Source organism: Aplidium turbinatum, chromosome 17 (genome assembly GCF_918807975.1).
Source record: "Aplidium turbinatum chromosome 17, kaAplTurb1.1, whole genome shotgun sequence".
In the NCBI taxonomy this organism is placed as follows: domain Eukaryota; kingdom Metazoa; phylum Chordata; class Ascidiacea; order Aplousobranchia; family Polyclinidae; genus Aplidium; species Aplidium turbinatum.
Window position 1 is genome coordinate 4,007,637 of NC_137488.1, and position 23,029 is coordinate 4,030,665.

General features: G+C 36.6%; 1 protein-coding gene across 1 annotated transcript; it reads right to left on the minus strand.

The window, feature by feature from the left end:
• Nucleotides 1-564: 564 nt before the first annotated feature.
• LOC145786960 (uncharacterized) lies at nt 565-19,856 on the minus strand. The gene is made up of 14 exons (XM_082598709.1): nt 19,812-19,856; nt 18,714-18,871; nt 17,664-17,804; nt 16,049-16,199; nt 14,484-14,590; nt 13,312-13,423; nt 12,797-12,942; nt 12,295-12,359; nt 11,994-12,074; nt 11,227-11,471; nt 10,202-10,363; nt 9,365-9,471; nt 8,127-8,252; nt 565-807 (listed from the first exon to the last, which is right to left on the minus strand). Exons 1-14 carry the CDS (start codon nt 19,843-19,845, stop codon nt 640-642), a joined length of 1,803 nt encoding a protein of 600 aa, XP_082454835.1. The 5' UTR covers nt 19,846-19,856; the 3' UTR covers nt 565-639.
• Between the last annotated feature and the right edge of the window lie 3,173 nt (nt 19,857-23,029).

Consider the following 23,029-nt stretch of genomic DNA (forward strand, 5'->3'; position numbering starts at 1 on the left):
ATCAACTTCAAAACGCTTTCAGTACCAAGCTGCTTGCTAACACTACAAATAATTGCAGGATTACCGGTAGCCTACTAACAACAAGAACTCCAGTTACTAAATCACAAGCTATGGTGAAGTAAAAATAATAATAACAATAATTTGATTTTGCACTCTTGGCAATAGGCTAACACAATAAATAGGCTAGGTTACAATAGCAGCCGATAACGCTTATTTTTACGTATTATCACAATCTGAATGAGTAGCCTACTAAGCCTATAGCCAAGGGCCTAGGCTATAATAAGGTGCCATAATGCCATATCATAACAGTAGCTAATAGCTATCATAGATTCATATGCTTTACTGTTAAAGTGTCCGTTTCACTGGTAGCCAATAAATAGCAGATCAAAAGCAAAGGGAGAAATCGGTTAAGTGATTCAAGAATTAAAATAATTTGCTGTATTTATTGTGACCAAACAAATTATTATCAATTTGTGGATGGCGTTCCCCAGATATCCAACATCACACTCAGCACTTTTCAAGCTGCTTATCTCAACACAATTGATAAAAATTATCGAACTTAAACATCTTTCAGTGCGCTATTTATGAGTGTTGAGATACATTCACTTTAAGAAAATCATAAATAACTTCGTTAAAATTTTAAATACTCAAACTCAAAGAGATATTATTCGATGCGTTTTGTAATTGTTTGTTCTTTTGATTTTTGTTCATCTTTGAAGTTCTCAGCTTTGGCATTGCATCTTCCAACTTCAATGAAAATTTCTTCTCATTAAACTTTTTCGTAGACCACTGGATGGAGTAGTTGAGCTATATAAAGTTTTGCAAACACTGTAAGATTTCAATCAGAACCACGAGCTTTTGCAATAACAAACGTTTTTAAAAAAGGATTATTCTGCAAATCTATAAATAGTTTAAAAGTAAATAAGCAAGCTATGCTCGCATGTCACCCGCTGCAATAGTAAAAGCCATTGTTGAATAACTTTGTGAACAATTTTGTACAAAAAACAATATTAAACAATAACCTGCTGGTTGAACACTCAGGATATGCGCTTGACCGATGCATTTTCGAGAAAGCTGTCAATTTAGCAGAACTCAATGGATGGAGTAGGCTAATGCATAAGCAGCAAGCGAAAACTTAACTTTGACAGTCTTAATTACCAGGCCTTCATTCATTGGTTACAAGTAGGCTAAGTTATGTAGTTGAATGAGTTTCGCTTTTAGCAGCATGATCGTTGCTTACTTCACAGTTGTTACGGCCAATCTCTATACAAATCAAACGTCATATAAAACCGTTCAGGTCTACTGAATCTTACGTCATGGAATTTTTCCTAAAAATGAGCCAAGATTGCACCATCGTTCGTAAGACTTGTATCACACCTGTTGAGAATTACTTCACAATGTTTCACTATGACGTCACAGTAACTGCGTACGTGAGTATGAGATATTGAAATCTATTCTCGTCATTTTAAAATTGTTGATTCGAAAGTTGGTCAAATATTTAACTGTTTGCTTAGTGCTTGTCAGCTGGACGAAAAATCCGTCTTTATCTAAGTAGTTTGTATTGCAGTGACAAGTTTTTAGAGGCGTACGGTGTTGCGTCCCATTTTCGATAGCCGCGGGCTAATTTTACAGGAATACACTTTTTGAAAAGACGTTTCAAAAGAGTGTTTGTTTTTCGGTCATTACATACAGACGAACGGATTCCGGAATCTTACGTTACAATTTTCCCACGAAGAGATTATGGTTTACCGCCGTGACCAACAGTGTAGATTCAAACGATCTGTTATAGCCTGATGACGTCATAACACATGACTAGGGAACTGTGTTCCGAAAGCTAGTGTAATTTGATATTGCCAAAAAGAACCCGCAGCATCAGGCTATAATCAATCAATCAATCAATGTTTTATTTGTCAGTAACAGGAACATAGGTACATGTTTGAAATATGCAAAATACACAGTACAAAAGTTACACAAATTTCCATACCGACAGGGAGACAACGAGACGACCATACGGTCTACTAGTCAATTGCCACCCTACGGAAATTACGATTTTGCCATTTAAAATAAGCTTACAAGAGAAAAATAATAATTGAAACGTTCCCGCGCTTCAACAACAGCATACGCACAAAAAAACAACATATTGATGATAACGTAGGCCAAAACACAAAATTCCATGAAGCAAGCAGAGAATAATAAAGTTTCCGAAGCAACTGACAAGTTGGTTTCCATAACATATCACTTACGATGCACTGTAGCTTTGTAAAATTAACGTTTTGATCTCTTTTTTGAAACAATGAAATGATAAGTTTTTTAGCCTACTTGGAACCTCTGACCAGAGCATTGGTCCCAATACCTGCATGGACTTCTTGCCAAATTCTGTGTTTGATCTGTTTATAAAATAATTGTTGCCTGTTTGATATCTTGTGTTATGCTGATGAATAGATGAAGCATTTGTAAATAAATCACAATACGTAGACGGATACTCATTCATATGAACTTTGTACATATGTTTTTTTATTTCAATGTTATGTATGTCTTTTAGTTTCAAGATGTTCATTTTGAAAAATAAAAAATTAGTGTGAGCATAGTAATTTTGTTTCGTAATTATTCTTATAACCTTTTTTTGTAATTTTATTAACGGATCCAGTGCATTGTCACAGGCCTTTCCCCAGCTTGAAATACAATATTGCAAATGACAGTAAATCAAAGCGTGATACACATCTTTTAAAGTGTCTGTGTTGACATAATTTCTGAGTTTAAGCAACGCCCATGAACCTTTTGCTACTTTTCCGCAAATTTTATCTATGTGATATTTCCATGTTAATTTGTTATCTATGTAAACGCCAAGGTATTTTATTTGATCTTTTTGTTGAATGCTTGTGTTACCAATGTTAATGTTAAAATTTTTTATGTGTTTTTTATTTGTTATTAGCATGTATTCAGTTTTTGAGAAATTTAATGATAATCTATTAAGCTTCAACCAGTTGTAAACTTTTTGCATTTCGGCATTCACATTGTTCTGCAAATTTATTTCACATTTGTCGCTCATCGTAAGATTGGTGTCGTCAGCAAATAGTTTAACATTCATGTTTGTTGAATTTGGTAAGTCATTTATATAGAGTAAGAAAAGAAGGGGTCCCAATGTCGATCCTTGGGGCACACCGCAGGTAACCTGTCTTGAGTTTGAAGAGATTCCATTGACGACCGTGTGCTGTAGACGATTGCTGATATAGCTTTTTAACAATTGTAATGGAAGGCCCCGAAAACCGTATGTTTGCAGTTTCTGTATGAGAATAGTGTGATCAACTGTGTCGAAGGCTTTAGCTAAATCAAGAAATACAGAGCAAGTTGTATCTTTATTATCTAGGTTAGTTAAGATGTTATCACAAACGTTTGACACAGCTAACGAAGTGGAATATTGTGGTCTAAATCCATACTGATGTGGTGTGATCAGGTCTTTTTTTGTTAGATAATTGTACATTTGTTCATACAGGCATTTTTCGAATATTTTGGTGAAGGGGGACAATAGTGATATGGGCCTATAGTTGGAACAATTTTTCCTGGAGCCACTTTTGAAGATTGGGGTAACTTGAGCGACCTTTAGTACATCAGGATATACACCTTTATCGATACACTCATTGAATAAGTTGGTGAGGAAAGGGGCGATTATTGGTGAGGATAGTTTGACAAATCTCATAGGTATTCCATCATGTCCTGTACTTTTAGAGACAGAAAGATTATTAAGATGTTTTAATACTTCTTCTTGATTGACAGGTTTTAGGAAAAAGGAGAATGGGACACTTTGCAATTTCAATAATGAGCCAGGAGACGGTAGAGGGATTTTAGATGCCATAGAAGGACCAATTTCTGTGAAATAATCATTAAAACAGTTACTTATTTGTGCAGGGTCAGATATTTTTTCATTGTCAGTGCTAATTATTTCTTCTGGTATGTGAGCTGTGTGCTTATGTTTGTACTTGATGATGTCATTTATGGTTTTCCATATTTTTCCAGTGTTGTGCTTGCTTTGCGTAATAAGAAAACTGTAATGCATTTGTTTTGCTTGCTCTTTGGTATGAGTAAGTACATTTCTGTACTTTTTGTATGTTGCTTGTGCAGAAGTGTTTGTTGGGTCTTTTATTTTTAAGTGATATAGTCTGTTTTTAGTTTTGATGGAGTTCAAAATTCCTTTTGTTAGCCATGGTTTGGTCTTGAGTTTTCTTTCTCTTCGAGACAACAATCGTAAAGGTGCATGCTTGTTTAAAGTGTCATTAAAAGTGTCGATGAAATGATTAAATTTGCTATGAACTGAATCATTCCTTTCTGTGTATTGGTTGGTCAAGCTATTTTCCAGATCACAAACGAATTCATCAGCAACAAAGTTTTTCATGTTCCTTACTTTTTGTGTATATTTTTCTTGTTTTGGTTTTACAGAGTTTATCACAACTACAATAGGAAAGTGGTCAGAAACATCGTGAATAAGAACATGGCATTGAATTTTATTTGATTGGTCGTTGCTGTATACATGATCGATTAAAGTTGAACTTGTGGAAGTTACACGGGTTGGGGATTGTACTAATTGATTGCAGCCTAAAGAGAGAAACGCATCACAGTAATTTTTTACAGCAGAATTTTTTGTCTTTGCTAACATATCAATATTAAAATCACCACAAATGTAATATTGTTTTTTTAAATTATTTAACGAATCAATGCACTCACAGAATTTGGTTTGAAACTCAATTAACTTATTTTTGGGATGCCTGTATACTACACCAACTGTGCACTGTCTATTGTTTGATAAAGTAATATCCACCCAGAGATCTTCACATTCCTGTAAGTTTAGACTTAAATTATTAATTTGATTATACTTTATTGAACTGCTTACGTATAGCCCGACACCACCTGCTTGTATTTTAGCATCAGTTTGTTTGTTATTAAAGTGGACAAAATTATAGCCTTGCAAGCTAACAAAATGCAATCGATTTTCATTCAGCCAGGTTTCTGACACAGCAATAAGGTCCGGTGCTTCTTGCATTTCGACAAGCAGTGATTCTAATTTTTCAAAGTTGCCAACTAGGCTTCTCATGTTTACATGTAAAATCGATAGCTGGTTCCTATTAATATTGTTAGTTAAAGAGAAGGAGTTTTTTGAATAAAAATTTTTACAATCCGCAGACATTGCCACAAACAAAGTATGACCAACAGATGAATACAAAACCAATAACGCAGGACACGAAAGATTACAAAATGACTTTGCAACAAAACAGATTAAAAGCAAAATCACCAACACCTGCATTTATAACTTGTAGTCAGGATAATCAAAGAATTCACTTATGTGTGACGAAATAGGACGGTGACCAACAAGCACCGAAAAAGAACAAATAACAAGTCTGGTTTAAGTGGTGTAAGAAACACTTTAGAAAATAAACAAAACACTATTATTGCGTTATGAAATATTTAATTTAGCAAGGATTTTGGAAATTGACTAAGTAATAATTTTAATTTGAAACTAAATTAAATTACGGTACTTTAGTTGATGAGAGGTAACTCAGGGCAAAATTCCGTCAAGCAGTGATATAGAATCAAATGAATTGTGTTAAAATGACCTGATTAAAATATGCAGCTTAAAAAGAGAATTAAGACTGGCGAGGATAATGGATATACTTACGTAGACGTAGCCTAAGTTAGTCGGTTTATGATATCGATCAATGTCGGAATACGAATTGTAAAATACAGTACGAGAAAAAAAAATACGAGTTCGGAAGGTGAAGATTTCAAAAATATTATTATTACGTCACAAAGGATGAAACTTAGGGGAAAAATATTAGTCAGTCTTGACCTAGCTGAATCTGATTACTGTACTTCAAAATTGTGTAGAACTACAAATTAATAGAATAACAAACTAAAATTAAACAAAAAATGGAGTGGTAGCGTACAATAAACTGTCCAGATTTGATCTTTTTTTCTTCTGAAATTTGATTTGTTTCCAATAAATTAACCTCTTTGGTGTTGATGGTTGAGCTTGTGCTGAAATTGGTCTTGGTTGGGTTGAAGGTTATTAGTAACGGTTGGGTGAAAAATAATGGCTGGGTTTAGAAAATGTAAGAAAGTCAAAAATGAGTCCTTTTAACTTACTTTGTCTTCTAAACTTGAGGATTTTACTGGCAGCTGTGATTATCTTCGTAAATGCAAAAAAACAAACAAACAATGACTGCTGACTTCTTAGCTAGCCTAACTGAAGGTCTTTTCAAGTTTAATTATCTCTGCAACTTCCTGGTTGATTTTGATAGTTTTGGTGTTGATATGACTACAATCAAATTTTCTTCTTGGTTTTTCTAGAATTAGTTTTTCTCCAGGCCTTAATTATTTTTATGAGTCCATTTTTTGATTTGGGCCTGGAGAGAGAAATTTTTGCTGCTTGCTTTGAAAAGCGCGGGAACTTTTATCGTTTGAATCTACACTGTGAAGTAGGCTAAGTTATGCCAAACTGCCAAAATAAACCCAGACAGCCACTTTACCTGGTTCAGATCTTTACCAGATTGGGTACGGTTCTGACCAGATCTGGGCCAGATAAAGTGGCTCTCTGGAAAGCTTTCAAATGGCTTTCTCAGTCTAAGGACAAAGCTCCCCATCATCAACCAGCGTTTTAAGCGCTTAGTGAAATCTACAATGGCTTGCATTTTTTTCAGGTTATAATTAACTTACCCTGGCTCAAAACGTATAAACTGATGAAGTGTCAAACAAGTTTCAAGCCTAGTGCCTTAGTGGCCTGAATTTAAATGGCAACAATGTGGGCTATCAATTAGTTTGAAGCTGAGATCAGCTGGAAAAAGTCTCTTAATATTTTTTATTTTGAGCGTCGTTACAAATACGTAGTTAAAGCAAAGATTAGATAGCCAACATATTTGGAAACATTTGTGCCCTGTAACGCGCTTTGCCTCAGCAGGCAGCTGATCAGAATCGCAAAGCTGAACCTTAACCTAGGCAGTTAATCAAAACATGATGCCAATACCTAGTCATTTGATTCACTGTACGAGGTCCGGCTAAAAAGAAACGAGGCTGATGCCACAGATTGCTTGATAGAAAAGTCTCACTCGAATCAATGCTTTCACAGAGTTTCATAACATCTGTTGAGTGTTCGACAGATGTGTTGTCACCATGACATTGTTGCGTTTGTTTTTAGGGAGAATTAAGTGAAGGTGGTAAAGTATCTGTTAACAATCTCCATTAAACTTTTTTATTGAATAAAGTGATTTTGTCTTCAATTTTGCAAAATGGCAACTGAACAAAGAATCAACATCAAATTTTGTGTTAAACTTGGAAAAACAGCAACAGAGACTTTGAAGATGCTGCGTGAGGCTTATGGTGATTCTTGCATGTCGAGAGCAAGAGTGTTTGAATGGCACATGCGATTTGTGGAGGGCAGGGAGGATGTGGAGGATGATCCCAAATCAGGAAGGCCTTCCACTTCCAAGACAGATGCAAACATCGAAAAGGTTCGTCAGTTGGTTCGCAGTGACCGCCGGCTCACTATTCGAATTATGGCTGGCGAACTTGGACTTGACAAAGAAACAGTCCGAAGCATTTTGGTAGAAAAGTTGGGCATTGACAATGCACCATGACACTGCACCTGCTCATACATCCCTCATGGTGAAGCAATTTTTGGTCTCCAAGCAAATCACCACATTGCACCATCCACCTTACTCTCCATACCCTGCTCCTTGTGATTTTTTTCTGTTTCCAAAATTGAAGGGATAATCAATGGAACACGCTTTGAAGGGGTTGATGATATCAAAACTAACGTGATGGCACACATCAAATCAAATCCATAGAAAAAAGGGAATTTGAAGAATGCTTCAGGGCATGGTCAAGAAGAATGACAAAGTGCGTGGAAACCAATGGCGAATATTTTGAAGGTGACCGTAAGAGGTCACATTAGAGTTGCACTTCGTATTCAAAGTGAACTTCACTTGCTATGGGTTTTAATAAACTTTAAAATTCACCAGTCTCGTTTCTTTTTAGCCGGACCTCGTAAAATTGTGCATTTAATTGGGAATAGGTTGAGCCTAGCGTATTGCATACAAGACGGCATTGAAACAAATGAGTAAGGAAAACCAAATGTTTACCTTTACCGCCCTTTGTATCAACCGACACTCATCATTTGTGCTTTGGTGCTGCTTCAAATATTCTTTCATTCCAGGTGGTAAAATAAATATTATTTTTGATCCAGTTTGTATCGTTTCCTCAAATCCCTTTATAAAACATTAAAATCTTAGTAAAATTTCGAGAAAAAACAAAAAGGCACCAGTCATAAGCTTTTTGCTTGCTTTTTTGCTTTTTGCACAAGCTTTTTGCTTGCATTCCTTCGACCAGTTGTGTTTAGCGGAACGGGATTTGAATCACTTTTCACCTCATATAGTCTTCACTGTTTTGTTCTTGCAAGCAGCCGACTAATTTTTAAGGTAAATTTCAGCCATCTAATTTGCAATTATATATCAAATTAGAAGTGGCAAGTGTTTATGCGACGATATGATGGTCAACGATATGATATGATGGTCAGAAATAAAAACAACTGAACTGAACTGAAAAAAAAGATGATTTTAAGTAGACTTCCAAAGCTTTTTGTTAATAGACCTGCCCCGTTAGCTCAGTGGCTACACAACCGACTCAAGACCAAGCGAAGCTGGTTCGGCTTCGGCTCTCGAGGTGTGCGCTTGAGCAACGCATTTGTAGGACTGCTCTCCATTCAGCGACACCTAGTGGATGGAATAATTCCCCGGTAATATTCGGAAACTTTACTCTTTCACTCTCGGTATGTAGTAACTCGGTAACTATCAGGAATAACCTATCAAAAGCTGTGTCAGTATGAGGATAAACAATCAAAACCAAACCAAGAGACGTTTTCAGGTAAACCGTAGGCTATATGACATTTTGACAAGCCTCCACTATGTCTTATTGAAGGTCTTCGCAGTTAACATCGACTGTTTAACTATACATCGCACTATACACAGCAAGTAAAAATTAACAGGGTTAACACATTTAATATTATAAAATAGTTAACATTTTGAAAAAAAAATTGAAAGCTGTGGTCTTTTTCTAAGGAGACCTAGGCCGCCAAACTTACATAACACTGAGCAGCTCACACGAAGCCGGAGTACATTTTAAATCAAAGTTTAGAATTGTTATCAAAAGTGTCGAGAATGAGAGTTTATTTAGCTACCGTACCACGTTTTTCCTTGAACAACATCTCAAGTCATCCTAAGCTGCTACACGGTAACCTGCAGTAAGGCTACCTAGTGCGGGAAAATTAGTAGTATTTGATAAAACTTAAACTTTGCATGACACAATGCATTGGCTTCAATACCTTATGGAAAGCCAACATGCTCCATCCGTCTCTTATGAAATCTGTCGTCAACAAAATAATCACTCGATGACTTTTAGCTACGGAAGTGCGAAGATTTTCCGCCCTTGCTGCAAAAATACAAAAATTTATACACCGAAAGCTATAGTTGATGTTATTAATAGATTAAATGCTTTGTCTTTACAAACTGAAATATCATTCTTACATTTGATTTCAAAAGGAAATTATTTTAGTCCATGTCTGTCATAAATTTTTTATTGGCATTGCATCTTTAAGAAAGTAGGCTGCGGTGTCATTGTCTTTATAGTTTCTCATCTCATAGTTTTCTCATCTCATAGTCTTTCATCAGCACGTAATATGTTTTATGCATAGTTGTGAGGTCTAGCCTACCCTCAGTTTTCCAGTAAAGCGTTTTACGCTCGTCCATTGTGGATATAGCCTACTGGTTGGTCAATGGTCATTATAAAATGGGGGATGGCTCTATCCGCGATCTGTGAGTGTGGCAAGGAGGAACAAATCTCAGACCACGCCAACTGTAACTGCACCATCTACCATCGCCAAATGGTGTGCGTGGTCTGCGTGAACTGGATGACGAATCAATTCAGTGGCTGCTCAACACCTTGCCCAAACATCTAGACCGCGTTGCCGCCACTGCCCAAGGGTGGTAAAAGGCAAAGCCCCTCGACCCCTGGAGGGGCGAAGAAGGTTCAAACGAAGAAGAAGAAGATTACTAAATGCATTGCAAATAATTAAAAAATAAAAATGTCATCAAAATATTTTCTCCTGCATTTCAAAGGTAATAGCATGCACATGAATTCTGTTCATAGAAAACTTTCTTACAGTCTGTGTGGTAACCGTCCCGTTTTTCGTCGTACACCGCATAACCCATCTCCTCCAGCTTTCGTCGGACCATCGGCATGGAAGCTTTTACACTCTCTTGAGAAAACTTATCAATGTCTTGCGAAAAGTTGTACACGACGAATGCGCCGTACAGTTTGTCATCTTCAAATAAATAATTATGCTAAGCCGATGTTCGGTTACTTCAATTCCTAGCCTAGAGAGACAAATTAATGCAGGGCTTCTCGTACTACAAATCTTTTATTGCGCGACCTCATTTCAAAAAATAATTTCCTATGAGATTCCTTAGTGGGCAGATTATAACGTAAACCATCCGCTGTATGGCTATTTATAATTTGCATGGCGACATTAAAATTACGAATTGCGAATTCGTTCGAGGTCGCGACTTATAGTTTAGGAAGCCCTGGCAGCGCTTTTAATTCACTGTATCTGAAAGAAAACACTGTCAGTACTTGAACGTTTTACAATGTATAAATATTATGAAGCCGTGATGTTACAAAAATACAGCGGACAAGTAACCTATAACAACAGATTCAGCGAACAGCGAGCGTGGCCTATTAAACTGTGAAAACTTACTTTTATATTTAGATTTATTAGTCCGCCCTATAGCTCAGTTGGTTAAGCGTCTGACTATTTAAACAAAGAAACTGCAAGATCAAGCGACGCTGGTTCAGCTCTGGGGGTGTGCTCTTGAGTAAGGCACTTTTAGGACGGCTCTCCATTCAGCGGCACCTGGTGGATGCAATAATTCACCGACAATAATTCTTCAACAATCGGAAGCTTCACTCTGTCAATCTCGGTAACCGGCCAACGTCAGTGATTCAAAGCCTCTATAAGTATGCAAAACTGCCAGGATTGAGCTCTGCAAGAAGCTTTCCCAGTCCGAGGAAAAGATTCAATCAATCTTTTCTAGTCCCATCAAGAAATATTCACAGTATCAAAAATACTTTATAGTCGGATCGTTGCTGCTTCTGGAATATCCAACATTCAGTCAAGAAATTGCTCACCTGTTTCGTAATTTCCGAAATATCTTTTGTACATGACTCTAATGTACATTGCGTTGTACAAAGCCATGCAGAGCACCAATAGAAGCACACACACAACCGCTATAGCCGATCCTGTCACCACTGCCTGATTTGTTAATTTTGTAACTTTGTCTTTCTTCAGCATCAATTGAATCCTTCGATCGAATCCATCAGCTGTTAGGAGAAGTGTGTAATTCCCAAAATCATCTGCGTCGGAGCTGACGTCTCTAGTATAAAAAAAATGAATTAGTATTCCAAAGAGAAAATACTCAATTTTTTTCAACGTTGATTAACGTTGATTTGCTGTGTGGGATAGTACTTAAATTATAAAAACATCTTTCGTATGATCACGTTTTATCAGCGATGTGGCCTTAACTGTCACAGTACAAGCTCTTGAAGCAAGCAATTGATAGATCTTTGACCAAGTTCAGTATTGTTTGATTTTTGTTTGTTTCACAATAGTTAGGTTGCAAGAACACAGATGCAATATGCAGAAACACAGCAGGGCCCCAGGAAAAGCAGAAGCAAGAAAACCCAATCGCTATAACGTAACCTAAAGAGCAAGAATGGTAGGCTACGGAACAAATGCAGGTAGACACGGATGCTACATTCCAAGAAAAAATAATGTAGAAAATATTATACATGATTATAATTATTGTATGCATATTGATAGTAGGCCTATACTAGAAAAAAATGACCCATCCAATGCAATCTAAGAATACAGATGAAAGCATATGATTGTCTCTTACCTGATTACCAGTTGGATGCCTATCGAGTCACGTATCTCAATTTGACTCGGGGAATACAAGACGCATTTGGGAGGAGGTTGTCTGAAAGATAAATGGACCATGAAAGTTTTCTCCTAATTCGGAAGTTTAACAAAGTGCTTAAAATTGGAAAAATGCAATCCCTTTACCAAATATAAAATATCAACTTCTTTTTTCGACCGAGTTTTGGTAAAAGATTGGAAGTAGGCTATTTACAATATAGCCTTCAGAGCTTCACCAATTTAATTTTAATTCTCTGTGTTTAACTTTTTATTTAACTCACATTATGCATTGGACTTTTAAGTTTGGCAACAAGGACTCTCGACATTTCTTGAAATTGTGCGGACTCTGCCAAAAGAAGAATCGTTAGTAATAAGTATAAAGTTGGATTTATTGTAATTGAATGTAATCAGATATACATTTTCATGTAGGCTACAGTAAATATGCAAAGATAAGCACGGCAACTGTAGTTATACAAATAAGCTAGAATTTCTTTAATACGGCCACGACAAGTTTGCATTGCTGAAATAATTAAGACTCCCTTTGAGGACCATTAATTTTCCCCTAAAAATATTTATGTAGAAATTGTTTGTTTACCCTTCATGTGTCATATAAACAGCACCTAGGCAAAAAAAAATTAAAAAAGGATGTCTATCCTAAAATTAAGCATATATATCCAATACTACGTTAGGGTATCAGCAGTGGCAAATTTTTTGAAGTTAACTGGGGGGGTAGTCGGCTAATTTCATGGGACACATATGTCCCATCGGTCCGCTAAGCATTACCTTTGGAGTTGTGTAAGCAAAATCATATCGCTTTGGGAGTGCTCCTCCAAAGCTTCCACTGCAGTGAAATGTAGCGTCTTTGTTTTCTCTTGCTACAACTGCAGTTTCATGACAATTCAGCGTGACGCTAGAAAACTTAACCGCAGCTGTAAACGTATAATTTTATAATTGTAGAAAATATAATGGCAACACTGCATGTTATTGTAATGTGTCAACTTTGCACAAACTGTTGTTCAGGCAACAACAACTGCCTGCACAGAGGTTATTTTACAATCAAATGCTAAGTTGTATGAAGAATCAATTTTAGTGTGAATTTCATCTTATTGGGTAAACTTTTTCAATCAGTCTTAACCAGTTGAAACCTATTCTGCTATTCATTTTCTTCAAATTTCTAGAATTATCAAAGTTAATTTTGTTTTGAAGGATATGCATAAAACAGTGCATGTAAATTCAATCATTTTATTTTTTACGAAATGCTTGATTGTCCAACGTCTATACTACGGCAGCTTACTTACGTAGTACGCAAATGTCAGTAACTGAAAGGTGTCTGACGAGGCCAGTGGATTTGGACCTAGCTGAACATACGTATCGCCCTGCTTGGTCGTAAGTGATAGATCGTAACATGAGCTGAAACAAGAATTTAGTTTTTTAAATTCAAATAATGGTTTGGAAATGCTGTAGATGAATACACAATTACACATGCAGCAATGGCCGAGTGGTTAGCGCGTTGGGCTCGCAGTCGAGAGCCTGCATGTTCGACTCCAGCCACCCGCACTTGCTGTTGTTTCTCTGGGCAAGAAACTTTACGATAATTGCCTCTACCCAGTGATCGATTTCGAGTAATGGGTAGTACCAAATTTAAGTCATAAATAGAGTAGACAACCGGAAACAGACATTGCCGTCGGCTGCAGCGTGGGTCAGGTGTACGTCGGAAGGCGTACACCGACGCATAGCGCTCAAGTCCGCTTTCCCGCAATGCAGGATAAAGATGAACAAACAAACAATTCAAACAATAGTATATCAATGTTTTTACAATATTTCAAAATCACAAAAGTTTGAAGTGATGTTATGTTTCAAACAATACCCATTGATGTATTTGGGTCGAATTGAAAAGTAATGTGGTGTAATGTAAAATTCATAACTGAGTGTGACCTACCAAGGAAACATTCTTTTGCATTTACCCTATTTCAAAAATTAATAAATTAATCTCAGACAGCCACTTTATCTGACCACATCCCTACTAGATCAGAGCCAGATAGTGGCTATCTGAGACCGGAACAAAAGTATTATGTCACAAACTCAGCTCGCAACTTGTTACAACTAAAAGGTAAAGGTACTAGGTGGTATACCATACTTTATTCCAAGTGTCGGATATGAGAAGATAAGGTTTTTATTATACTAAGCCTTCGGCACAAATGAGAGGAGGATACCAGTTCCTTTCTCTCGGCCGCCTTTCCTGCAGCAATTATGCCTATCCAATTTATTACAACCTAGGTAGAAGTGAGCGATGTTTTCAACAATCAGATTAAGCCGAGAGTCGAACCATGTTTGCAATATTGGAAAGCCAACGCTTTATCCGCTGCGCCATCGCACCAATAACTGTTACAACTCGCAATCACTGTTTTGTAGCCTGCGGAGCTGCAAGGTAGCCTAATATTTACGTCATAATAGTTTCCACAAAGCTTACCGTTGGTTTGTTTAAGTGAAGTTCAACCTCTTGAGAAGAGCAATTTTTTGTCCATATGAAGTCTACATCTCTTCCATCTGGTTGCCCCAGAGATGAAGATGCAGGCACTGTTAAAATTTCAAATGACATGAACACATGTCGACTTCTAGTCAGTGGAATACGCAGAATTTTCTTGAGAAAACTTTTTTTTCAGAATTACGCCCTTTGCTAATTATAGCCAGCTTAGGTATGACACCTTGTTTAGACAATACATTATATTAAATTTTCTGCTTTTTGGTTGTAGGTGTTTTACATGGTAGCCACTTAAACATGACAATTCCCTGAAAGACCTGTAGGCTAAGGCACCGCCAACCAAATAGAACCAAATCAACCAAAATTCACAACAGTGTGGAAAGTCGGGCAGCCTAAAAAAAAGAAATGAATAAACTACCCCAAGCGTCGAATGCATGACTTGGATACTGGTCAATGATTTTAAATATTAACTTAGGCTAATATGTTTTGGGGATTTTAGAAGATTTTAGCTGCTGCTGTCCAAGCACTTTTCAAATCATTAGTTTCAAATTTAATCGTCTGAGTCAGCGTGGGCCAACTGCAGGCCGCGAGCTCCGTTTTATTGGCCCGCGAAGTTCACGAACTGATAATCAGCTTTGCTTTAATCTAGCAATATCACTTCAATTTTTGTTTCCCCTTTTAAAAGATGCTGTTCTGAACCTGTAGGCCACTCGATGTTTGGAAGTACATACATTTGCAAATGTACGTTTTCGGCAATGAACAATATTAAAACCAAAAATCGAAATCAACTTGGAAACGAGGCTTTTTACGCTTGCGTTCGCAAATTTCGCATGGCCACAACTACAATTCTTGTAGATACCAACTCTGTTGTCTAAAATTAAAATCTAAAGTTGATAAAGTTAAAGATGATCCCACTTTTAGGGTGAACAAGCTGTAGAGATTTTAGAGAGTAGTAACTATATGCCATAGGCTATGTATAATTTTTCAGCAGTAAGCCTGTGAATCGCTTTTTAAAAACATAGGCCCGCAAGATAAAAAAAATAAAAGTTTTGTCCCGCAATGAAAAGAAGTTGGACTACGCTGGCTGAGTAATATTTTAAAGGGTGTTTAAGTATATACAATTATGTTAAGTTTACGCATGTAAACCATATCCATTTCAACTTTTTCAAACTGAAAATATAGTTGATCGGGATTGGTATTTGCAATCTGCATATCGTTGCAGTGGATAAAGTTTATTAACCAATCAGAAGGCAAGGTGTAAATCAGCTGATTGCAGTCATGCGACTAGGGAATAGTCATTTCGACGGCGTAGGTTCGACTCCCACTCCTGCCAGTATTCTTTTTTCTTCTGTAATTATCAAACTTAGTTTAAAGCAAGAATCAAATCTCTGGCTGAGTGCTAGAAGGCTCGCAATTCTGCAGCCAGCAGGTTCATAGAAAAATTTGTTCTATGAATGTCTACCGGTCAAAATATCCCATTTGTTGCAGCGACCTACAGACAACAGATACGCGACCGGACTGAGGAATAAAATGTTCTTCAATTTTTTTTTTACCTGCGCATGATAAAATCTTGTTGTCACCTATCAGAGTTGCTGGAAATTTATTGTTCCTTGGCTTTGCAAGAAATTGCTCGCATGTTTCTTCTTCAAATGGGATAGGATTTAAATTGACTTCAGCGTAAAGGCACGCGTCACTTTTAGCATGCTGAAAGAATAAAACAAAATATTAAAAAACTAACAAACAATTTGACAATCATTGTTTTACAGCATTTGAACAAACGCACATTTGTTTAGAGAAAGATTATAAAATCTCATAAAGTATCAGGTGTCGTGGTACGACTCTATTTGAATAGGTCCATAGTTAACCTCGCATACCAACTATTTTATTGCATGTGCATTACAGCCTGCTTCCATTCTATACTATACCTCGTTAAATGCAACTACAACAAATAAATAAATTGAAGCTTAAGATAATGTGTATTTAACAGGGGCGTTGACAGGGGGTCTAGGTGGTACTTTTGGACCCGGGCCCGGAATATTTAAGGGGCCCGGATTTAAAAGATTTGCCGCGACTTCAAACATTATCAAGATCTTAATATATCAGATCTAAAGGAATTGCCATCCGAGGTTAAAACAGCCCCTTAAGCCGTCAGATGGTAAAGTACCGGGCCCCCTTCTGGGTACCGGGCCCACTTCAGCTCTGTGGTGCTAAAATAGCCACTTTAGCCACCAAACAGTACAATAAGAATTTAGTTTAGTCTAGTAGGCTACTGTATAGTGATTTCTCTAACCACGAATATTTCTTTAACCACGAATAATATTAACCCGAAACACGAATTTCAAAATATACAAGCTAATGTTTGTTTAAACTCAAAAACTGAAATGGCACAGGTAAGAAGATTGCTATCCCTATTTCTGGACTAAAAATTAGACCAAAACCGTTTTTCAAATCGCAGCAATCATCAAATGTTTGAGTTAGGCCCAACCTTTCCCAAATCAAATTGAAAACTTTCTGACTGTCTGCACTAACTTTGCTGTAAATTGTCTTCTGGTGAGCCTAGAATGACTAGTGAAACATCAATGGAATAGGAAAGTAATACTCTAGCGCCATGTGACAAATAAAAGTTCAAAAAACAATCGCTAAATAGAGATAGCAAGTTTCGCGGTTCGAGAAATTTTAAGATTGTTCAAGATCTGTTAAACAACCATGCTTTTGACATATCGGGTTTGATCTATTCCTCTTAATTTTCTACTTTGAACGGCATGTGTCATCCTCATTTTAACAGCAACCTTTCTATTCATAACATTGTCGATGAAAGGGGCCGGAAAATAAATTGGTACCGGGCCCGAGAAATCCTGTCAACGGCCCTGGTATTTAATATACACTCAGTAATGTTAAGGTTTGCAGTAGGCTATAAGGCGCGTATTGCCTGAACCAATGTACCGCAGTAGCCTAAAAACTGAGTAGTAAAATAATCAAAACTAAGTAGAAGTATTGTTGGGACAGAGTTGGTTGTTGTTGCAGACCAAGTTGAACAGAGTTATGGAGCGACTCAATCCTCATTTTCATTTAGTCAGCAAAACTTTCAGAAAAGGTTTCTACAATCCCTTAAAACACATCCCTTAAAGCCTATAGGCTTAGCCTACTTGTGGTAAATTAAAGACTGACCTTTAAAACCAATTGGAATTTGTAAGCCCTGTCATCATGTACATCTTCAATCAAATAATTATGACTTGAATTATTTGTGAGGTCATTGTAGTTTTCGATGCTGATGTTCCACAATAACTCCGTCTGGTTCCAAATTTCACACTAAAAGAAAAAGAATTTAAGAAAATTTAATCAAACTTTTTCCCAAATTATAGTTTCCCAGACTGCTACTTTATCTGGACCCGATTTGATAAAGATCGGGATCAGATAAAGTCCGGGAAACTTTTCTTCTAACGGAATCTTTCGTAGAATTCAGAGTCCAGACCCAACTTAACTAAAAACAAAACATTCTTATGTTGTTCATCATTCGTTCAAATCGCCAGAGGATCAGATATGTCATTAAAGTTTATACAAAAACGTAGTCTATTTGCTTGATTGTCTACACATTAACCCAGGCAACAGACATCAAATCTGTCATTTTATCATCAATGTTAAAATGACGGATTTTGCTGTCTGGGTTGATGTGCAGAACAAAACCGCCCCGCTAGCTCAGTGGTTAAGCGCTCGACTCAAGATCACGCGGCGCTGGTTCGGCTCTTGGGGTGTGCCCTTGAGCAACGCATTTCAGGACTGCTCTCCAATCACCGGCAACTAGTGGATGGAATAATTCCCCAGCAACAGCACTTTAACAATCAGAAACTTCACTCTGCCAATCTCGGTAACTGGCCCTGCGTCAAAAGTCTCTACAAGTATGCGAAACTACCAGGAATGAATAACATGTTAGAGCGAAGATAAAAACTCAAAAATCAAACCAACCTTAATGTTTCATTTGTTGGGAGTGCAAAATGTTCCATGCATATGTATTAAGTTTCTTAGGCCAGCCTATAACTTAGTTCAATTTTTTGCAGTCAATTGTTAAAAGCCATTTGCTACTTCGTTGTGTTTCGATTATAAATTAAAGAACAATGCAACAGCTTATAATGTTTAATAAATAAAATGATTTTATTTTCTAAACTCAGAATTCAAAAAAACTGAATTCTTAAAAAACATAATAATTTTTCTTCATCTTACAACAATATTTTCACTCTCCTCCATTGATTGAAGTATTGTGTCAGAGTCTATGTAGTTATATAAACTAGACTCCAAGACGTTGCAACTGATTCTGTGTGACCACCCAACAAATACGGTAACAGGTTCAACATAGTGTTTTTGGCACTTTGCAGAGATTTCTGTAAAAACACAATAGAATTTTCCCTTTTGAAAAGCAAAAAATATGGCTGTTATCACCACAATCTACCTGAAACTAATTTTTTCTCTTCAACTAAGATAAAAGACATTTTTCAATCTGCCTTGGTAGGAAAACCATATAAAAGTAGGTATGACTATCTGTGGACTACGCATAATTACGTTTTTACATCAAATATAGTTATTACTTTCTAAAACCTCTACAGCCTGTTTCACCTTAAAATGGGGATCATCAGAAGGTTCTTATTCAAATGACGTTCTGATGATCTCCCTTTTAAGATAAAACAGGCTCTAGAGGTTTTAGAAAGTACAGTAATTGCTCTGCTTGGCTTTTTTGCTTGGCATTGAGCACTTTTTGTAGTATTAATAGTAATTGTTGTTTAATTATGTTTTTATATGCTTTTACAGTAGATATTTGCGATGTTTAGGCATAGGACTTGAAAATCTATTTTAGAGTATGAGCATGTATGAGAGATGTATGAGAGGATGTAAGAGAGACTGAACAACTTCTTTAAATATCTTTTAGGATGAAATTTTACCGTAGGAGACGGGGGTACAAGAAGACATTCGCACCCCCGCTACAAAAACAAAACGTCGCAAATTTGGGCAAAAATATTCAGTTATTTGAGCAAATTATAAACTGTTGCGTTTTTAAAAGTATATTTAGAAAGACAAAATTTGGGCAAATTTTGTTTGCACCCCCAAAATGTTGCATTCTCCTACGGTACTACAGTATACCATCAGCACAGGATGTCTGGGTAACGTATAAAATAACTTGACACTTTCATCTCGGCGATATGAAATCACTTATTATAGAGATAGATTTTGAAATACTAAAATAGCGTTCTCGTGCATGTCGTGATGACGTCATTTTCTTGAAATGACGTCAGTTGTGTTGTGCGTCACGTGCCAGCTGGCTCTTACCTTGAGTGGAAGTAAAGCGGAGAAGGAAATACATGAAAAGTGGCCTCAAGAAACGTCTCATGTCGTTCTTAAATAACACAACTTCGATAACTTGCAAGCAACTTGAGCTGTACACAATAAGAGCATAACATGAAATTTCGTTTCGATATGCCATATGTAGAAAAGATGGTGCCATGCTTAATAGGCTACTAAGCATCGGGTAGCCTGTAGGTAGATGAAATTATGGTTGCGCTATACCTTCAGCACTGCCAAAAGTAAGTTTGCCAGATTCTCTCAGCCACCTTTCTTAAGAAACTATGCCTACCCAATCGATTACATTCTGAGTAGAGGTAAGCTGTGTTTTTCTCCAACAACAAACTGAAGCTAGGAGTCGAACCAGGACCGCTTGATTGGAAAGCGAGCGTCTTATGCTTTACCTAATCCAAGCACCACACATTGTGTTCAATATCCCAGACAGCAAATCAGTGAATGCCTGCAGACCTTAAATCAATGTAAAAAACGACAGGGATGCTGTGGTCGCAACTCGCAACCTGCTCTAGAGGTCTAGCCTGCTGTAGGTCAAAGTAGTGACTAGTATATTCCGCCTGGACCAATTGACACTTTGCATAAAACTGATTAAGTGGCTATACAAACCTACACTACAGGTAGAAAACCGTTCTGTGGTCTATTAATGCAACTTATTTTGACCAAGTAGGCAACAGATGAAGAATGTTGAGAGTTCAGTACATTTTGTCATTTCAATAAAGAACTTTCAGTTCATCTATCGACAGGCAAGTCAAGGTAAGCATTAGGTTACTTGGTAAAATCTACGTATCGTTTAAATAAAATTAAGTGTATTCTTGGTGGTCAAGTATCGTAGTACGGTACGAACTTTGCATAACCTATATCTTAAAAAATAAATGCAAATTGATCATTAAGCCTATAGTTTTATCAGAGTTCGACGTAAACTTTAGAAATATCGCGGGGATTCGGCATGCTTGTAAAAGTTAACAACTACTGGGCTGAAACAACATGTTGCGCTTATAAAAATAAAACTTACTTCTAAATGCGAATAAAACCGATTTATCAATATACATTACTAATACTGTATAATACAAAAACAAAACGTGAAAGAACTGCAAAATGTCCTGACGGGCTGAAAAAAGTGACTTTGTGTTTTAAACTGTCTAAACTCAAAACGCTAAAATGGTAAATTGAAAGTGATTGAAGGCACATAGTATAATTTAGAATCACTTTCTTCTTTTATGAATTTTCTTTACCTTTTAACACCCTTGCAAATGAGAAAAATGTATTCAAAATGACATTGTATTAGCATAATAAAGCAAAATTCGTGCGGAATCATGTTTTCTTTGTCAAACTAAATTCCAAAGAAATAATACTTTAGTATTCTTCTGGCCTTGCTTTCTAACTTATTGCAGTTGTTATACTATGCAAGCTTACTAGATTTTAAGATTCAAATACATAGTGATCTTTGCTGACGTGATTCAAGCAGTCTTAATTAAATGACAACAGAAATTTCTTTTTGGAAATACTAGAAAGTCGCTTTCGAACGCCTTGCTAGATCTGACGTCACATCCTGTCATAAAGTATGATCTGGAAGTGTTTTAGACGCACGGGAAATCCCCAGCTTGAACATGTTACGTTAAAGAGAATGAAACTAATTTTTTAATGAGTTTAATTGATTTATAAAAACAGATTGCTAATACATAGACCAACTAAATGGTTAGGGTTAGGTTTGGTGCTCAAGTTGTCAACCTCCTAGTGGTGAGCCCTGGTAACTGATTGTCGCAATCAAGCAAATGACAACAAACCGAGACAGCAATTGTAGCTCACAGAGCTCCATGCTAAATCACTGTTCACTGTCCAGTGTTTCGACCTGCAGAACATGTGGATCTCATGGACCCTGATATGAAGACATTTCACTGGTTGCAACAATTGGGAGATGTTGCCTGAATTGTTGCCTCATAAGCAAGAGGAAGAACTAAATGGTTAAAATTTATTGTCCCAACTTTTAGGTGTTGTAAAAGAAACGTGATAAAGAGCAAGCAGCCTACTTTCCACAGTTCACGAGAATTTTAAACATAATAAAATGTTTGGTCTTAATGAAAACTAAATCTTTTGGTATCTTCAAACGATTTGCAGCAAAAAAAATCGTTCAGTATTCCTCAAAATAAGATACGGTAGACTCCGTAAGAAACACAAAAGTTGAGCATAAAGTAACTACAAGATTTTCAATTTTTTTAAAACGTCTTTGATTTGACACTTCAGCTGGAAACGCTTCATGGTTATATACAACACATGCTGTGATGGAATAAGTAAAAACATGAGCTTAAAAATTACAATCGAACTAAGTTACCTGACACTGAAATTTGCTTTCTAAACGCAACTTGTTGCTGTCACGTGGTAAGTAACTTCATTTCCGTCATAATCCAATTCACTACCAACCAGACTTGGACAACTAGATAATTCTAGTTGTCTAACTCGATAAATTAGAGCGAAATGTCGGTAATTCTAATCTAATTCGGTAAAAACTTGTTTGCTCTAATTGTAGTTCTTATCCAATCTCCAGTTTTGCTAAAAATTTTAGCTTGTCCAACAGTATTTTTTGGAAAATGGAAGGATACTGCGCTCTTATCAACGTTATACAAAGAAAATGCAATAAAAACGATCAAGATCAAAGTGTCATTCTATCCCTTGAGCAGCAAGGTCATGAAAAATTCGATTATTTCATCAATTCACTGACGTTACAATGTAGATTATGACGTACGTCGTTTTGGCGTTGTGATGGTGGAATGACCCTTTAATCCCGAGTTGCCACATTGGCGTTTTTATCCAACTAAAGATATGTGACAACTGCGTCCAACGAATTCTAATCTAGTTTAAATTATACTCTAATTTGTGAAAACTTGGGTAGCTCTAATTTTAATCCTAGTCTAATTTGTAAAAGCTTAAATTACTCTAATTATAATTCTAATCTAATTTCGAAAGACTACAAAATTCTAGTTGTGCAAGTCTGCTACCAACAAACTACCAATGTCACGAAAGGAAAAGAAGTCACATAATGTTTTCAGTTTTAAACCGAGGTCATAAACCCAAGCATCACAACCGAACTACGCTTTTGTGGGAATATGTGGACGTAATGTATCATGAAAGCTCGTGAGTATTTTATGACTACATAATTATGTCACTCCAGCAAACGCACGCTTAAAAGTACATAA

Coding starts and splice junctions, on each gene's coding strand:
- LOC145786960 (XM_082598709.1), bottom strand. CDS start 19,845: ATGTATTTCCTTCTCCGCTTTACTTCCACTCAAG. Junction 17,805..18,713: donor AGGAGAGTGAAAATATTGTT/GTAAGATGAAGA, acceptor TTTTTCTTTTAG/TGTGAAATTTGGAACCAGAC. Junction 8,253..9,364: donor GCATGTTGGCTTTCCATAAG/GTATTGAAGCCA, acceptor TGTTTTATAAAG/GGATTTGAGGAAACGATACA.